General features: G+C 42.5%; 1 protein-coding gene across 1 annotated transcript; it reads right to left on the bottom strand.

The window, feature by feature from the left end:
- Window positions 1-3,551: 3,551 nt before the first annotated feature.
- LOC134218521 (protein disulfide-isomerase A3) lies at window positions 3,552-8,924 on the bottom strand. Its single transcript, XM_062697630.1, has 3 exons — window positions 8,554-8,924; window positions 4,615-5,460; window positions 3,552-4,549 (listed from the first exon to the last, which is right to left on the bottom strand). The coding sequence occupies exons 1-3, from the start codon at window positions 8,703-8,705 to the stop codon at window positions 4,078-4,080; spliced, it is 1,470 nt and encodes a 489-aa protein (XP_062553614.1). The 5' UTR covers window positions 8,706-8,924; the 3' UTR covers window positions 3,552-4,077.
- Between the last annotated feature and the right edge of the window lie 10,307 nt (window positions 8,925-19,231).

The following is a 19,231-nucleotide window of genomic DNA, read 5'->3' as shown; positions in this document are numbered from 1 at the left end:
TTTTTTCGCTTGAGAAATTTACAATGCGCAGTATTTTTTGTTTCTACGGCATGTTGTGAGCAATGAAGGAGTAAAAGTGTGTGTGTGTGACAATTCTAAGGAATCATTCTAAGGATTTATTCATATAGAGTCATATTTCTGTGAAAGCATTATTATTCAGAAAAAAAAAGTATTAAAGTCATTCCAATTTTTTAGTTGCCACCCGTTAGTTTCCGCGTAATGAGATTCCAGAAAATAACTGAAAACTGAAAAGATCCAAAAAGCGATTGTTCTCATCAGTCACGTTGTTGATCTAAAACATATATACAGAACTATAATAGCTTTTAACAGTTTTGACGACTCCAGAATAAAAAGAAGAGTGCTACTCGACCAATAACTTTATATTTCTCCGGGGAACAATCGGCATTGAGCTTATGGTCACTTATGGTGCTTCTTCATACGCTTGACATATACATAATCACCCACCTTTATTTTAATCTCCCGTGCTTTACGCCTCTCATCCGAGTATTCCTTCTTTTTCTCCTTATCTCGATCGTGTGTTATTGTGGCCAGTAGAGAATAGTGTTTATCAATTCGATATCATACTTTCCACAAAACACTTTTAGTTCTTGGCAATCTCCACTCAATTGTGGGCTATTGTCGGCTCTTATTCATTGTGGTATTCCAAACCTTCCGAGGATAGTACATAGTCAGCTCCCGGATCGTATCCTTCGCTGTAATCCTGTGCATTTTTACTATTTCAATGAAGCGGGTGTAATAACCTAAGACCACAAACAGCCATTGTCCTTCCGGTAACGGTCCTATAATATCAACTGCTATCTCTCGCCATGGCATTTCCCGTCTTCTCATGGGCTCAGGAGCTTCAGGTACTGATACGAGTATGCAACCTTGGCACCTCTTAACACATTTTTCCACTTCCTTTTCCATCCTTGGCCACCATATACATGCCCGGAGTGTCGTCTTTATCAATAGGGCTTGCATCAGCCATAACAAGTGTCCGTTCTCCTAGCGTCGTTGGACTTGTTAACATTTGTTTCAACTTACTAAAGGCAGCTTCCTGTTGTTCTTGCCACTGAAAAGTTGTCCCTTTCTTTGATAGCTCCCTCAAAGGTTTATCTATGGTCGCCAAATCAGGTATGAAACGATTCAGGTAGTTGGCCAGACCTAAAAAACTTGGAACTCCGTTGGCATTTTTAGGTCTTCTGAATGAACGCAATGCAATCACTAACGGTGAAATTCCAGTTTCGGCGGTCTTATGGTCTTATACCCTAAGAAATCCAGTTCGGTCACACCATAAACACATTTCTCCATATTCAATTGTACATTTTTCTCCTTCAGTCTAATTAGCAAAAATGTTTAATGACTTTATTTTGAATACCTTTATAAATGATATAATCAATCAAATCCAAATTAATTGTTGATTCAATTCGCTTATACCTGATTTAAACGAGCGTCATGTTCTTCTTTGTCTCTGCCTTCAATATAGATGGCATCGATGTACTACCAGGCGCTATCGCCTTTGGTCCATCGTCTTCTGGAATATCTCAGGCGCTGTCCCTAGCCCAAATGGCACACGTTTAAACCTCATCAGCCCGTGGCCGGTTATGAAAATTATCGCGTCTCGCGACTCTTCATTCAGTTCGAGCTGAAGGAAGGAGTCCTTTAAATCCAATTTGCTCCTTATCATATTGGCACCCGTCCCACTCGCGCCAGGAAATCTTCAATCAATGACATTGGGTGCCTTTCCATGCAATACGGAAAGATTAACTTGTCTCAAGGCAAGACAGATGCGAGGCTCCCCATTGGCTTTTCCGACCACTACAAGAGGGGATAGCCATGACCTTTTTGCAGTCCAAATCATCCCAATTCCATATCCCTCGATGTCATCAACATACGTACAATTTTGCTTATCACTTTCGTCGCCAATTGTAGTATTTCTTTTAACGCACATTAGTTTTTTTCCATTACTTATTTATTATCCGCACGGCACACACCATCTCCAACCGTTCTCGTTTCCTCTCCTCTCCTCCTTCCGATCAAAGTCCCTCCCGAACTCCCTTTTCTTAAGGTCAAGACCCTACAGGTCCCACCAGCTTTGGAGGGTCGTTTGACCGTGTGTTGCTCAAAGCGCACTAGCTAAAGCCCAAATTCTGGTGTTGGATGGTACTAAACACAATGGCTTTTCCGCGAGACAGCAGTTTTACGCAGGCTTAATAAGCCGCTTGCGAATCCATTCATTGGCAGGCTCCCTTCTACCAAAGTTGAGGTGTCTTCAACTAGAAGCGTTATACGCACAGTTGGAGAAGGTATTATATCGGCATCGACATTTCCAAAGGGTTAAACTGCTTTTTTAATCAAAATATTCTCCCGTCGCTGGTGAGCTAATTTGTGCCTACCAACGTAATCCAGCACCGTTGCATGAAAGAAGCGAATTCGACGCCTCTGTTAGTAGGGTTGGATTGCGTGGATGAGCTCAAGTAAGCCCACAAGAGACGTGAGAAACGCTTGTTTGCAAAGCAGTATTGCTCTTTCGAAATTATGAAGCCGATATGATGGAAAATCATCATCGGCGACAGGAATGCTCAGGTATAGGAATGGAGAAAATGTATACCTAGATCGGTGATCTGATCGGATAGTCTGCACACCATATCGAATCACAACGGTTAATGATGCATAAACTTTGCAGCCTCCCGGGAACTGATTATTCCGATTCCGAAGCACTATCGTGCCCCACAAGTAATCGATGGTAAATTCTTCTCCGACATCATAAACGTCCGCATTTAGCGCAGTGCGCAAAAAAAAATCGTTCAATACCTCGGTGCAGTATGCCTGCGCTCAAAACTCTCGATGGTGTACAACAAGCGTCGACAGATTGCGTTTCAAAAATGAAGTTGAAAATGGAAATTAATCTGTCAAAAATAACATATCAAAAATAACTAAAGTAGGATTAATTTACTCACCAGTCTTATTTCGGGGTACCGTAGTTTAAAAGAAAGAAACATTTACTTTTTCGTCTCATCCCGGGCAAGTGCGTGCTTTAAAAGAAGGAGTCATTTCCCCTTTACCTTATTCCGGACAAATACATACTTTAAAAAAAGGAGAAATTCACTCTTTCGTATTATTCCGGACAAAAAGGAGTTATTTACTCTTTCGCATTAGTTCAGGCAATCGCGTGCTTTAAAAGAAAGAGGCATTCATTCTCTCGCATTATTCTGGCAAGCAGGCTTTACAATAAGGTGACTTTACTCTCCCATCTTATTCCGGGCAAGTGCATAATTTGAAAGAAAGTCATTTACTATCTCGCCTTGTCCTGGGCAAGTGCGTGTAATATTGTATTTAGCGCATTAACATTATTATCTGCCAAAGATATATCAACGTGTAGTCATGGAACACGCCAGCAAAATCAAATGGGGAAACGATTCAACCAAATCGATTTCGTAGGAAAGATTGAATTTTTTTTTTCATTTTTGGTATCAATCGATAGAATTATCTTGTCGAATAGGATAGGGTAAGGAATGTTCTTTTATTAATTAATCAACAAATATTTGTCGTCTTGTTCCAATAAATCTAAAAAAGATTACAATCTGTATTCTTCTCTTACACGATCAAAAGTTAATCCACATAAAGAATTAATTACCACTTTTCTACTAAACCTAAACGCTCACAAGGAAACTTTGTAGTTGATCCGAATAGCAATCCAACTTTTAATTTAGGTTTGATGATCAACGTGCAAAGCGTCTTTTCCAAATATCCGACTCTATGAACTTAAATGCACAATGTTTGTTTACTTTAACGGCAAATTTTATGTTTAGTCATCATTCGTTTTCCTTCAGTCATGTTATAACTAGTTGTTGCCAAAACATAGACCGTAATTAAAAAAATGCCTTCATACACCTAACGGATCTAAAAATGGAAGTTGTGGAAGGGTAGATAACCAAATTTAGGGCGGTACAGTATACAACATTCGCAAAATAACAGAGCAAACAATAGATCAAAGGGCTGACACAACCGGAATGGAAATGTATACTTTTGCCGGAGATTTGCCTCCTCGCTGCTAAGCCCCTCTCTGCAGTGAGATTACAGTTCGGTTTTCTTGACATTACCCTTGCGGTCCCAGCCCTTCAGTTCGTTGGTAGCGTGTTTGGCGATGTACTTCAGGAAATCATCGGCCTCACGACCGCCCTCGTACCGCTGCGGACTAGTCTTTTCGTTCTTGGGCAACCAGAACAGCGTTGGGAAGCCGCGGACATCGAACGTCGGTGGAACGTCGTTTGCGGTGGCATCCATCTTCACGATGGCAACCTCTTCATCCTTCAATTTGGCGGCCAATTCATCGTAGGCCGGAGCCAGTTTCTTGCAGTGGCCGCACCAAGGTGCATAGAACTCGATCAACGTATCGACGCCATTATTAAGAACGACGTCTTCGAAATTCTTGCCGACGGCAACCTTCACCGGAGCATCGTTGTTCTCTGGGACGGGTTCTGACTTGACATATGGTTCCAGTGAACCTTCTTCCAGTTCGGTAACAAAAGCCTGCAAGTTTTCAACGCTGTAAAGATTAGATAACGTGAGGTTAGTCAAGCTTCTTGGTTTTCCTTCGAAGTTGATACTTACGAGAATTCGTTTTTCATAATAAACTTTTGGTTCTTAGCATCGCGAGCCAACACCAAAGGTTTATCACCGACGTAATCATAGCCATACTCGTTTAATTCGTGCTGGAAATCATCCTTAGCACTGACGGCAAAGTTAACACGGCCGACGAATTCTTTGGCGACCTTAAGGACACGATTGCGCCAATAGTTGGTTCCCTTAGGGTTTTTAGCGTAATCCACAACATAGTAAACCACCACCAGCGGGTTTTTGAAATCATTCAGAGTATCACGAGTTCGCACACCGGTCAATCCATGGAAGTTTTCCTTGACGAAGGTGCTCAGATCGTCCTTAGTCTTGCCTTCGAACTTGACAAAGTCCGGTTCGAATTTATTCGAAAGCTGCTTGGCGCGGAAAAGATAAATGGCATCGGTTTCACCCTGCTTGTCCAGAACACTCTGGGAGGTACTGTGGCCGAAACGCAGACGCTCACGCTGACCGTCGGCATACTTCAGGAAGACACCTTTCAGGTCCGATTCCTTCTTGAAGAAACCGACCACGCTGGTTTCCTGTACCTTCAAGAAAGCTTCGAAAGCCTCCACCGTTAGCAAATCCTTGGAAGCGGGTCCGACGACAGATTTCATGTACTTGGCAATGCCGCTGGCCTCACGTGGACCATTGTACTCCTGGGAAACTTCTCCGTTCTTGAAGATCTTCAGCGTAGGATAGCCGGACACGGAGAATTTACCACAAGTATCCTTGCCTCCCTCAGTACAGTCGACCTTCGCCAGTGCAATTGGTGGGTCTTCTCCGCGCAACAATTCAGCAGCCTTGGCATATTCGGGTTTTAGCTTCTTGCAATGACCACACCTGAAAGAAAAAAAAAATTAAGCTTTAAACTAAGGTAATTGACATGGCTTCTTGCCGAATTAGCGTATTGGAGCGCATTATGACATCGAATGATGTAAACCCTTGCCGTAATGGCAAATATTTGTTTTTTAAATCATATCTTACATTATCAGCCTATTAGATTGTGTTCCAAGTTCCAATCAAGATAGCATTTCCAACAGAACAAGAAAATTACAGTCTTGGTAGCAATGAAGGTAGTCGAGAAATAACCTTAGCACTAAGTGACCATGCTGATAAGAATAGTGACCAAATGGTGTCATTTTGAAGAAAGAAAAAAGGATGAAAATTGGCAAAGTTTATATTTTATGATCAAGAGAGGAAAATAATGTTTTATGTAGTATTTAAAAACTTAAATATTTATGAAGACCAATATGTCAATCAATAGTAACATAGCAAGTGTAGTGATTATAGTTTACATTTATAATGTATTGAACATTATGAATGTAAATTATAATCACTACAGTAAGAAACAGAGAAACTTCAAAATCACAGAGATCTGAAGAAAATAGCTTTGTTTAGCGTGCTGAGGTAGAAATATTGTAATAAATGCAAAACTAGCTTCGATATTAGCGAAAGAGAACGTAATGAAAGAGAGTCTCTCATTTGTACATACGACGTTTTCAAAAATCATGCTAGAAATTTCAACAAATACCAAATTGTTTAAGTTCCAAAATGGACACAAGATTAAAAGACTATCAAAGGATTTTAAATAAATCGTAACTTTCCAATGGAATTTAAGAGGTAAGGGCCAATTTCTTCACTTTCGCTTAACTTTTAAGCGGTGCTTACCCATACGTTTAAACATGGTTTAGCGACTAAGAGGGGGTGTAGAAATCGGCCCTAAGTAGTTTTGTTACCGTATTTATATATGTGATGCACTTATCTAAGTATGCAAAATCACAATTACAAAATATATAAGCAGAAGCTGTCCGAAGCTGACGCCCTCCAGCCATAAGATTTAGATGGGATCTCATATCCTAAAATGTATCAATAAGCAAGCAGAGTGTTCATGAAGGCATCGATAAAGTGACATTAAGCCAAATTACCTAGTACGAGTAACCTTGGAGTGCTACAATCAGTATTTGCAATTTTCCGAAACATCAAGCAACATAATCGGGCTACAGCGAACATCGTTGCAAACGCCATCAAAGGACAGCACGGGAGGATCTGAAGGTCTACTGTATTGTATGAAAGCGAACAGAGGTACTAAGCAGTGGTGATAATGTACAAAGCGAACTACGACGAAAATCAACGGAGGACCATACTGCCGTAATCTGAAAAAGAGACGCATACGTCATTTTCCAAAAATCATGTTAACGAATAGTACTCATCGAGCTCTTTAACAGAAAAATGGAAAACATGGTATATAATTTGGCATACTCCACTTTTTCAGATTACGGCAGCATACAGGCATTTGAGAGTAGACCTCTACCAGGATTGAATGCCGGGAAAATGATAAAGCAGTGTACAGGCTATCATTGGAGAAGCTCGAATGAAGACAGTAAATCGTTGCCATTCCCCAGTCATCAACACCCAGGAGTTCGCCCAAAAGCTGTTGAAGACAGAACACATAGAAGAAGAGGACATAATCACCCTTATTCTTGTTTACGGACGAACGATACTTTCGAACGAATGCGATTCGTTCGAACCGTTTCTCCATTTGATTTTGCTGGCGTAAACGAGAATACACTTCAACTTTCGTTCGAAAGTGCGTTCGTACGTAAACAAGAATATGGGTGAATAAGTAGAATAAAGAACCCGACAAATGGTGGAGATACGTCGAAAACAATTTCAGCATCATCAACCGAAAAGATCTACCCAGCATTTTGGAAGCGATGAACAATGTGCATAAGGACATCAAATTTACCCAGGAGGAGCAAAAGGAAGATGATAAGGTGTAATAGTACTATCTCATAAATCGAGATAGTACTATTACATACAGTAATATCCCATTTTTAAACCCCCCTGGTGAATTTTGGGGTGATAAAATAGGAAATGCGAGAACGGCTCCCGATATTTCTTTTCGAAAAGGCCAACACAACACAGAAATGAAAAGAATGACTAAAATGTTTAACTATCTAAGAGGAGTTTAGTTCCATTTAATTCGACTACGTTTTGATATCTTTATAGATACGTATTTCGACCTCAATTGTGAGGCCGTCTTCAGTGTCTCGTATTTGACTCGACTTAGTATATGTAAAGATAACAAAACGTAATGGAATTAAATGGAAAGTACTAAACTCGTCTTAGACAGTTGAACATTCCACTAAAAAAGCTTAAATAATTTTTCACTAAATTTTCAAATTTTTCAATCTACCATTTGATTGTAACTTTACAGATACGCATTTCTACCTGAACGGTAAGACTGCTCCAGTGTATGGTACTTCTCGACTTCAAGTACGAGAAACTGAAAACATCCTTACTGATGTGGTCGAAATACGTATCTGTAAAGTTACAATCAAGTAGTGGAATTAAATGCGATAGTACCTAGCTAGTCTTTTATGACAAGTGAGCACATTCCACTAAAAAGTTTGAAATAATTTTCTATTAGTAGGTATATCTACCTACATATCAACATATTTCTCGGGTACTTATTCAAAAGGACGTATGTGATTTTGTAAACAAAGATTCAAACATCGATTTGTCCGATCAGATAGCCCTCCCACGCAAACCATCACCATAGACAGATAGGGGGAGGCTTCGGCTACCTGTTGGTGGTGTTGATTTGCGTGGGTGTGCTATCAGATAAGACAAATCGACGTTTGATTCTTTGTTCACAAAATCACATACGTCCTTTTGAATAAGTACCCGAGAATTTTTTGTTCCGATTCAGACCTGTTCAATGATGATTAGGTGCACAATTCCACACCTAATCGGATCTACATATCATATTAGAATGACTGTATCCCGTTGCTACAAAGCAACAAAAACAAGCAGTTTACTAATCTCACCCGGTACATACCAATTAAAATCATCCAATAATCGATACATACATAGATAAGCTAAACGCTGAACACGTCTGCTTTGGAATAAAATTTCGTCATTATTACTCACCAGGGTGCATAGAACATGACCAGTGTAGTATCCGTTTCGGCAACACGAGTCGCGAAATCACTATCGGTCAGATCCAGGACATCGGCCTCGCTCGCAAATGCCGTTTGCAGCCCCAAAACGGCAACAAAGGTGACCACTTTCAGGGAGAACATTGCTACGCACCTCCTTTCTTTCCGAACTTTGTTAAAATACCACACCCGGAGTTCACCACGCAGACAAATTCACACACCCGGTTGAACTTCCAGACAATCTTGTGCTGGTTAGTTCAATATGTGCAAGAATAAGTACCCCGTAGTCTGAGACAACGAGCAGACGTGGCCAAAGATACACGAACGGACCGAAATGGTGGACGACCGAAAAGCACTTTTTGCCGGTGCAGCGACCTGATGCTAGAACGAGACGACAATAGTATCTATGCTAGTACTACTTCGCTTTCGACACTGTTGTTTACTCGGTTGAGGTTCGTTGGCGTTCGGCGATTGGTCGGTTGCTCTGAAGGGTTGCTTGAAGAGAATTCGGCAAGCAGATATTTTATTGCAGTTTCACGTGAATTCAAACTGCCCGTTCCAAAGGTGCCTACCAGAAAGCACGCGACGTGCGACGCAACAAATCCGAGTGCAAAGGATTTTTATTTTAAATATTTTTGTTTTCTATTTATGGGTTTGTTAAAAGATATTTTAGTTACCAGATAAAGATTGTCGCTGTCGATGCTGTCCGGAATATCTTTTGCTGGCGAGGATAGGGGATCTAAATGTCAATGAAGGAAAAATACATACGATTTGACAGTTAAGGGTCGAACACAATGCTGCGTCATCGCAGACTTCAACTTCATCGCATATGGGTCCGGCCATATGCGATGAAGTTGAAGTCTGCGATGACGCAGCATTGTGTTCGCCCCATTAGGTTACCACCCGATTCCATCGGGACTGTACTGATCTGGTTTTGATTGAGCGGATATCGCGCATAACTTCATGATTGCACAAGCATTTTGTGATTTCGTCACAGCTATTGGCTTTAATGTTGAGCGTACCTGAAATTTAATAAGAGGGTCTATTATAATCTTTTAAATAAGAAAAGTTATGAGTGTTATGTCTGTTTGTCTGTGATGTAAGTATATACATATCCTTATTTCACAGCTCCAAAAGATATAATTTTTTTGGTTCACACCTCGGGAATTTGGTCCACGGATTTTTTCCCCATGTATTTTAGCATATGCGATGTTTTCGGAATTTGGGCACGGAAAATAATCCCGACCCCCTTAAGGTAGCCTCACACCTCATATTTTTGCATATGCGATGTTTTCGGATTTTGAGCACGGAAAATCAAAATCCCGGCAACATTTGAAATGCACGGGGATCAAAATCCGGCGGAAAAATAGCCTTTAAGGCTATCTTACACCTCGGGAAAATTTTCCGCCGGATTTTGAACCACGTGCATTTTAAATGGGGCCGGGATTTTTATTTTCCGTGCCCAAATTCCGAAAACATCGCATATGCAAAAATGCATGGAGAAAAAATCTGCGGACCAAATTCCCGAGGTGTGAGGCTACCTTTAAGGCAACCTTACACCTCGGGAAAATTTTCCGCCGGATTTTGATCCTCGTGCATTTTAAATGGGGCCGGGATTTTGATTTTCCGTGCCCAAATCCCGAAAACATCGCATATGCAAAAATACATGGGGAAAAAATCTGCCAACCAAATTTCCGAGGTGTGAGGCTACCTTAAAGGCGACCTTCCGTCAATTTATTATCGATATCATAAGGAATACTTCCGGACAGTTTCAACACCGAACCGACGAATATTCACATTTTTCGGGATGCGCAGCTGCAGGCGGAAAATTCCGACATGGAATAATGTTCAGCGGTTTAAGGTAGCCTCACACCTCGGGAATTTGGTTCGCGGATTTTTTCCCCATGCATTTTTGCATATGCGATGTTTTCGGAATGTGGACACGGAAAATCAAAATCCCGGCCCCATTTAAAATACACGGGGCTCAAAATCCGCTGGAAAATTTTCCCGAGGTGTGAGGCAGCCTTTAAGGTAGCCTCACACCTCGGGAATTTGGTCCGCGGATTTTTTCCCCATGCATTTTTGCATATGCGATGTTTTCGGGATTTGGACACGGAAAATCAAAATCCCGGCCCCATTTAAAGGTAGCCTCACACCTCGGGAATTTGGTCCGCGGATTTTTTCCCCATGCATTTTTGCATATGCGATGTTTTTGGTATTTGGACACGGAAAATCAAAATCCCGGCCCCATTTAAAATGCACGGGGTTCAAAATTTTCCGCCGGAATTTGGTCCCCGTGTATTTTAAAGGCTGCCTTACACCTCGGGAAAATTTTCCGCCGGAATTTGGTCCCCGTGTATTTTAAAGGGGGCCGGGATTTTGATTTTCCGTGTCCAAATCCCGAAAACATCGCATATGCAAAAATGCATGGGGAAAAAATCCGCGGATCAAATTCCTGAGGTGTAAGGTGGCCTTTACACCTCGGGAATTTGGTCCGCGGATTTTTTCACCATGCATTTTTGCATATGCGATGTTTTCGGGATTTGGGCACGGAAAATCAAAATCCCGGGCCCATTTAAAATGCACGGGGACCAAAATCCGGAGGAAATTTTTCCCGAGGTGTAAGGTGGCCTTAAGGACACCTCGGGAAAATTTTCCGCCGGAATTTGGTCCCCGTGTATTTTAAAGGGGGGCGGGATTTTTATTTTCCGTGCCCAAAACCCGAAAACATCGCATATGCAAAAATACATGGGGAAAAAATCCACGAACCAAATTCCCGAGGTGTGAGGCTACCTTTAAAGGTGGTCGGGATTTTTATTTTCCGTGCCCAAATTCCGAAAACATCGCATATGCAAAAATACATGGGGAAAAAATCCGTGGACCAAATTCCCGAGGTGTGAACCAAAAAAATGATATCTTTTGGAGCTGTGAAATAAGGATATATACTTACATCCAGAGTGTAAAATAATCGAAAATTTTTGGTGAAGTCAAACTTTCTTCACTTGTCCGCTCACTTCCAAACACATTCATAGTCGGCTCTTGACTGTCAATATTCGATTGAATGTTAGTCATTGAATATTTATGCACATTCTACAAATTGATAGATTATCTGAAATCTGAACAAGTTTTACAAAAGTAAAATAATTTATCACATAGAACTGAACCCGATTTTCATCCGCGAGGCACTTTCAACGGTAAACATCAATGTAAACAATGTTAATTATCTGTTTTTCTCCACATAGTGACCACACTCAGTGACAGTCGAATGAATGAGTTTGTGGAGTAGTCGTCTGACTATGTCATTCTATGTTTTGAATATTCATGCGATATTTGTCAAAAGTCGGACTGAAGTTGCTTCATGAAGATGAATATTTCAAGCTCTGCTTACATCACAGACAAACAGACATAACACTCGTCAAATTTCCATCGTTCAATGATTTACTGGCCGATTGAAATAATCATTAGTTGGCCAATCGATCACTCATGGCGCGCTCATTGGATTTGCTCGAGTTTGACGTTTGCTCACTACCGTCATCTGGTTCGTGATTTGCCCAACTAACCGAAATTGACAGATATCGTTAGTGTTTGAATGACGATGAATTTGATGAGTAAATGTTCAATGTGTTATTGTTGGAGTAAATCGGCAACAAAGTATGCTGATGACCTCCTTGGAGACCGAAGGCCTCCATAGCAACATAAGTTTTATTGAATAAACAATTGTAGCAGATCATTCATTCCTGTTCAAGCTCTCCACCGAACAAGTTGAATAAATAATTCTGCTGTTAAACTGCTGTTCTATTTTATTCCGACAATCAAGAAGTTATGGGCGACTCACGCAAGTATTCGGTCCACGGGATCCCGTTGTTCTTGGGCACCGGCTTTGACAATTGGCGTTTTCGAGTGGAGAAGTATTTGAAGTCCGTGAAGCTATTGGATGTCATCAAGAAGGATCCTCCAGCGGAACCGGCCGAGCTTGCGAAGTTCCAGGAAGAAGACGGTAAAGCGGCGTACCTGCTGATCTCATTTATCCATGACGATCTGCTGGATCTTGTCCGGGACAAGGAGACGGCAAAGGAAGTTTGGAGCAGCCTTGAAGCCGTCTACGCCAAGAAGTCCGTCTCGTCGCAGACATTCGTCAGAAAGCAACTTGCGAAGCTGCGAATGGCTGAGGGTTCATCCGTGAAATATCACCTGAAACATTCGAAGAGCTGATCCGACAACTGAAGTTGGCCGGGGCGAAGCTTGAAGAAACCTCTTGATGGTCGGAATAAAATAGAACAGCAGTTTAGCAGCAGAAAACTATTTATTCAACTTGTTCGGTGGAGAGCTTGAACAGGAATGAATGATTTGCTATAATTGTTTATTCAATAAAACTTATGTTGCTATGGATTCCTTCGGTCTCCAAGGAGGTCATCAGCATACTTTGATGCCGATTTACTCCAACACCCCCCCCCCCTGAATTGGTAAGTCCTAGGAGGGTCCTTAGTTCGCGGAAACGTCCAGGTTCCATGGGTTTGGTGAACGTGTCCGCTATCTGATTCGCTGTACCAATTTCTTCAATTGTAAGTCGTCCTTGTGCTACATGGTCGCGAAGAAAGTGGTGCTTCACATCAATGTGCTTAACACGCTTGTTCTCCGTATTGGCGGCCATCAAAATGCAGCCACGGTTGTCTTCAAAAAATTTGAACGCCATATTCGGTTGGACTTGTTTGAGGTCCTGGAGGATTCCGTGAAGCCACAGCCCTTCGGAAGCCGCGGCACTCAAGGCTGCATACTCTGCTTCGCACGACGATAACGCAACGGTTTGTTGCTTGCGGCTAGTCCAGGACACGGTGTTACCATAAACCTTGAAAATGTAGCCGCTAACAGATTTTCTATCTTTAGTGTCCGACGCCCAGTCGGCGTCTGCGTATCCGACTAGTGCCTCAGCGTCGTTGTGCTGCTTGTACTGAAGTTTGAGGTTCTTCGTACCCTTCATGTACCGAACTATTCTCTTCAGCGCTTGCCAGTGAGTTTCACCAGGTTGATTTTGGAAGCGCCCCAGGTATCCAACCGCATAGCATATGTCGGGTCGGACACACAACATTGTGTACATAAGGCTGCCCAGCAACTCACGGTACGGATGCGACACAGGATTCACAGATCGCGCCGGTAGGAGACAGCCCTTCTCCATTGGAGTCTTGACGGGATTGCACTCTTGCATTCCGAACTTTGCTAGGACACGGTCCACAGCAGCTTCTTGCATCAGGGACATCTTACCGGTGGCGCTATCGTATCGGATCTTAATTCCGAGGAAGTGGTTTATACCGCCGCAGTCCGTCATCTGAAGCTTCTTGAACAGTGCACGCTTGATTTCCTGCACCAGGTTTAGCCGATCGGATGCGATCAGCAAATCGTCCACATAGATGATGATGAATACCCTCCCTCGATCGTCGATCCTGGTATACAGACAGTAGTCGTGTCGCGAACGAGTAAACCCGAAATCCAGTAGGAGGTCGTTCAGCTTGCTGTTCCAACAGCGTGGGCTTTGCTTCAGTCCGTAGAGTGAACGTTCCAGCTTGCATACGAGGTGCGGTGGTGCCGTAATGCCTCAAGTATGGCCATATACACATCTTCTTCCAGCTCACCGTACAGGAACGCGGTCTTCACATCGAGTTGGTGAACGTGCATCCTTCGGTGGACTGCGACAGCAAGAACGGTTCGGATTGTGGTCAACTTCGCTACGGGGGAATACGTTTCGTTGTAGTCGATGCCGGCCTTCTGCAGGAATCCTTTCGCCACCAGGCGTGCCTTGTAACGAACTGCTTCGCCTCGGTCGTCTGGCTTGACTCTGAAGACCCATTTCGATTTAAGCGGAACCACGCCAGCTGGACATCTCACCAATCGCCAAACATGGTTGTTGAAACTGTTTTCTTTTAGCAGCCCACCGATAAACTCGTAGTTGGTTGAGACAGCTTTAGCTGTAATAAATTTATTATAAGTTCATTTAATTAGCCTTACAATTTCAGTTTACTTACAATTTTAACAGTATCTCTTACTAATCCTCTAGGTTTAACTTTTTTAGAATAGGTGTTGGTATTGCAACTAGAGAAATAAATTCAGTTTTATAATAACAAGTTTTAGGTAGTGGGTAATAATAATAGTTTTAAGGTAATTTAATTTTAAGGTTTTACACTTACATATTGAATATTGTAGTAAATTCTCAAATATTTCGGAATACTATTAATTACTGGAAAATTACTGGGCGATCGAGTACAATAATCTATAAATACCAAATTTGCATAGTCACTGACGTTCTGCTTCATGTGACATCTATGACAGTTCGTCATTCGTTGACGTTTTCCACTGCGTAGCTGTTGAACACAGTATATGCCCTGCAGTTCACTATTAACGGTTGAGGGCCGACCGGTTCTCGTCGTCACAATGGTTGTCCGCCAACGACTGCAATTCTTGCTGCCAAAGGGTTTCGTCAGCTCGTCCAGCGATTTCCTTGTACGCCTCAGGAACATCGAAGATCAAACGCTCAGCCTCATCTCGTGCATCGGAACCGTCGAATGGCGCATTGGGAACGTTCTGTACAGCATCTGTAGAAGGAGACTGCGCGGCAGTGAAAAGTTTCCCAACCAGAAATTCTTTCAACTTACCGGGGAGTCTGCGCTCCCGTTCGCTGCGCCTCGGGGTTACCATTTCGAGGTTTGAACCACGGTCTAGTTGCGAAGGGAGCGCTCCGGTTTCGTCAACTTCGTTTTCACCCTCGTCGTCATCATCGTCAGTCAGAATGTCATCTTGTTGAGCCACGAGTGGCTGATTGGTTTGAACAGACCGCACCGGGTGGTGCACGTCTTCCTTGTCTTGATCCTCGAACTCGTACGGAACAACAACCAATGGAGCTTCATCACGGATCTCGGTGGCAAATGGAAAACTGGTCTCATCAAACTTCACATCTCTGGCAAGAAATAACTGTCTCTTCTTTTTATCCCACGGGCGCTATGCATTCGGCGCGTAGCCGATCATCACAGCAGGCTTGCTTTTTGGCTCAAGTTTTCTCCTCTGTGTCGCTGACAGCCAAGCAAATGCTTTGCATCCGAAGACATGCAATTTCTTTAGATCCGGTTTGTGACCAGTCCACATTTCGGCAGGAGTCTTCCAGCCAGATATCGCATTGGTTGGACTTCTATTCGTCAGGTACACCGCCGCTAGGACCGCTTCATTCCATAGAGTCTTCGGAACTTGGGCTTCAATAAGCATCGCACGCACCTTTTCGACGATTGTTCTATTTCGGACACCCCATTTTGCTGTGGTGTGTAGGTTGCGGTTGGCTCGATCTGGATCCCCTTGGAAACGTAGAACGCTCGCTGATCTTTGGAGCAGTACTCACTCCCTTGATCAACAGTCAGCTTCGAAATCGAGTGCTCCAGAGCAGCACTAGCCATGGCCTCGTATTCCTTGAATTTTTGGAACACCTCGGACTTCTTCTTGATGGGATAAGCTACTGCGAAGTGCGTGTAATCATCAATAAAGGTAAGTACCGAGAACCATCCCAAGCCGCTGGTGTGATGGGACCGAACACATCGGAGTGCACTAGAGGTCTTGCAGCACGAGCTCTAGTACCCGTGAATGGTTCTCGGCACTGCTTTCCGAGAACACAAACATCATAGAAATCCAATTTACCTGGCTCCTCGGGAATACCTGTTACCATTCCGTGCTTAACGAGTGCTTGCATGTTCCTTTCTCCCAAATGGCCAAGTCGAAGGTGCCACAGGTTACCGTTCGCAGCTCCACGCCGCCACAGTATCGACAAACAGATCGAGCTCGTAAAAATCGCCCCGCATGGGACATCTTGCAATCAGCTCTCCTTCGTGCTTCAAGATTGCTTCCGTCTTCGAAAACGTGACATTCAGGTCTGCTTTTGCCATCTTCTTCACAGACAGCAAATTCGCTCGGAGATCTGGTACGTAGAGGACATCCTTCAGGGTTGCTTCAGCTTCGTGAGATCGGCGAAACAGTGGTTCACGTTCACAAGATGATCGGTGGCTCCAGAATCTAGCTTGAAGGACACCACACTATCGTCCTGTGTGCGAACGCACTTTCCGGTCATGAAAACCACCGCCAATACGGAGAACAAGCGTGTTAAGCGCATTGATGTGAAGCATCACTTTCTTCGCGACCATGTAGCACAAGGACGACTTACAATTGAAGAAATTGGTACAGCAAATCAGATAGCGGACACGTTCACCAAACACCTGGAACCTGGACGTTTCCGCGAACTAAGGACCCTCCTAGGACTTACCGATTCAGGGGGGGTGTTGGAGTAAATCGGCAACAAAGTATGCTGATGACCTCCTTGGAAACCGAAGGCCTCCATAGCAACATAAGTTTTATTGAATAAACAATTGTAGCAAATCATTCATTCCTGTTCAAGCTCTCCACCGAACAAGTTGAATAAATAGTTTTCTGCTGTTAAACTGCTGTTCTATTTTATTCCGACAATCAAGAGTTATGTCTGTTTGTCTGTGCTTACATTGTTTATATAAATATCGCACTACCGTAGTTTATAAAATTATGCAATTTATTTAATAGTTTAGCGGCAACGTTGAAGCTGGGTACTGCGGATAGAGCCGCTTTTCTGCGCTCAAGCCAGCAGAGGGAAAAAGTGAAATTACTCCCATAGACAACATTATTTTGCAGTTACTTGGCTGTCAAACATTTCCCGCTCTTCGAATTTCTCTCTCTTTCCACGCTGCATGAGAGCGCACAAATGCGCTAGACTCTACATGACTTTACGATTGTTTACATACATTCATGCTCCAATCAGCTGCTGAATCTCGTGAAATTTCGTAACGAGTGCTTTTTAGTTGCATTCCCACTAATTTTCCACTTGAAATATAATGTGAGAATATTTGTTACAAAGAATAAAAAACTCAAACAAAGTTTATTTTTATTTTTTTCCCAAAATAATAACAATACTTCTCAATATTAGATCAGAAACGAACATAACCGCACAATCTTCAATGTTTGGCTCCGGCACAATAGAAAATTTTGGCTTCAGTTTGACAACCAAATCGATTCTATCCGCACCACCCAGCGTTGAAGTAATTAGGAGAAACCGACCCGGTGACAAGCGCGGTGTCATCATCATCAATAGACATAGGCCGCTGTAATCGTTGAAACGCAGTATGAAAAAAAAAATATAGCCCAGGACATCCTGGCTACGATCTGGCGATGGGCTAAACAATAGGATGTCAGTAGCCTGGGAGAAACCTTTGAGAGCTCTTCATGCTGATGAATTGTTTACAAGATTATTTTTTCATCCTAAAATGGGTAAACTCGATCACTCAAATTTGGGTATGACCATACTTACTAATAATATGAGTGAAATTCACTGATATTTTTAGTAAATTTCACTCATAATATTAGTAAAGAACAATTTACCCATATTTGGGTGAACTGATTACGTATTTAAGGGTAAACTGAGGTAAGCGTGTAGACCAATGCAAGATCTTGAGTTAACCTTAATTATTTGACAGTTCACAGAGCTTGTTTAAGGCTACCTTACACCTCGGGAAAATTTTCCGCCGGATTTTGATCCCCGTGCATTTTAAATGGGGCTGGGATTTTGATTTTCCGTGCCCAAATCCCGAAAACATCGCATATGCAAAAATACATGGGGAAAAAATCCGCCAACCAAATTCCCGAGGTGTGAGGCTACCTTTACAGGGTGTTAGAATTAAAATCGATCAGCTGGAAATAAAAATCCGTAATATTTGTTCAAAATCATTTTGATCCGAATATTCTAGTGATATGCTTTGATTAAAAGATATTTTAGTTACTAGATGAAGATTGTCGCTTCGGTTCCCTTTGTTCTGCTGTCCGAAACATGTGTGGTACATACCTGTCAAATCGTATGGATTTTCCTTCTTTGACATTTAGCTCCCCTATCCTTGCCAGCAAAAGATGTTCCGGACAGCGACGACAGCGACAATCTTTATCTACACGCTTAGTTCAGTTCACTCAAATATGGGTAAACAGTACCTATAATCTCGAAAAAGTGCACATACCTATTTATGGGTGAAGTACCTGTAGGGATCAGAGGAAAGTATATGAAACAGATTAAATTAGTCAAGTTGTGGTCCTACGCCAATCCATTATTATTTACATTCGGTAAAATGGTCGAATCCAAATTTTGACATGGGTTAGTAAAACCTACCGATCTGATTTTTGGCGGTAACGATCAACGGAGCGAACAATAGCTCGAGAACAACGATAGAAGTTTGTGATGGAGGTAGAAAGAGAAAGAAAGATTCGGAAGGGGCTTTGAGCAAAGCCCATTTGAAATGAGACATCAGTTTGGTGTAGAATGTGGTTAGCGACGGACGTCACCCAGTCCGGTGAACCACCGGATCGGACCTCGAAAATGGCCGGCGGATCACGACAAATGGCGCAGTGCTCCCAAGAAAGCTATTAAAAAGATATAATGAAAAGAATCCGGTCTTTGGGTGTGAATCAGGCTTTGGGTGTGATGAACAAAGCCTAATGTAGAAAATGAAGCTCCGGTTGCGATGGACGGATAGCTTTTTTACAAAATGGATTCCGGGAGATATGAACGGTATCCAATAATATTTTGTACGATGGCAGATATTGATGGATGTAATGCAAAGCTCCGGTTGCTA

The sequence above is a fragment of the Armigeres subalbatus genome, chromosome 2 (assembly GCF_024139115.2).
Source record: "Armigeres subalbatus isolate Guangzhou_Male chromosome 2, GZ_Asu_2, whole genome shotgun sequence".
In the NCBI taxonomy this organism is placed as follows: domain Eukaryota; kingdom Metazoa; phylum Arthropoda; class Insecta; order Diptera; family Culicidae; genus Armigeres; species Armigeres subalbatus.
This window is presented reverse-complemented; position numbering and strand designations above follow the sequence as displayed.

Excerpts from the sequence above, each read along its gene's own strand:
- LOC134218521 (XM_062697630.1), bottom strand. The coding sequence starts at position 8,705 with ATGTTCTCCCTGAAAGTGGTCACCTTTGTTGCCGTTTTGGGGCTGCAA. Across the intron at positions 5,461-8,553 it reads GTCATGTTCTATGCACCCTG|GTGTGGTCATTGCAAGAAGC; the intron begins GTGAGTAATAAT and ends TTTTTCTTTCAG. Across the intron at positions 4,550-4,614 it reads ATTATGAAAAACGAATTCTC|CGTTGAAAACTTGCAGGCTT; the intron begins GTAAGTATCAAC and ends TAATCTTTACAG.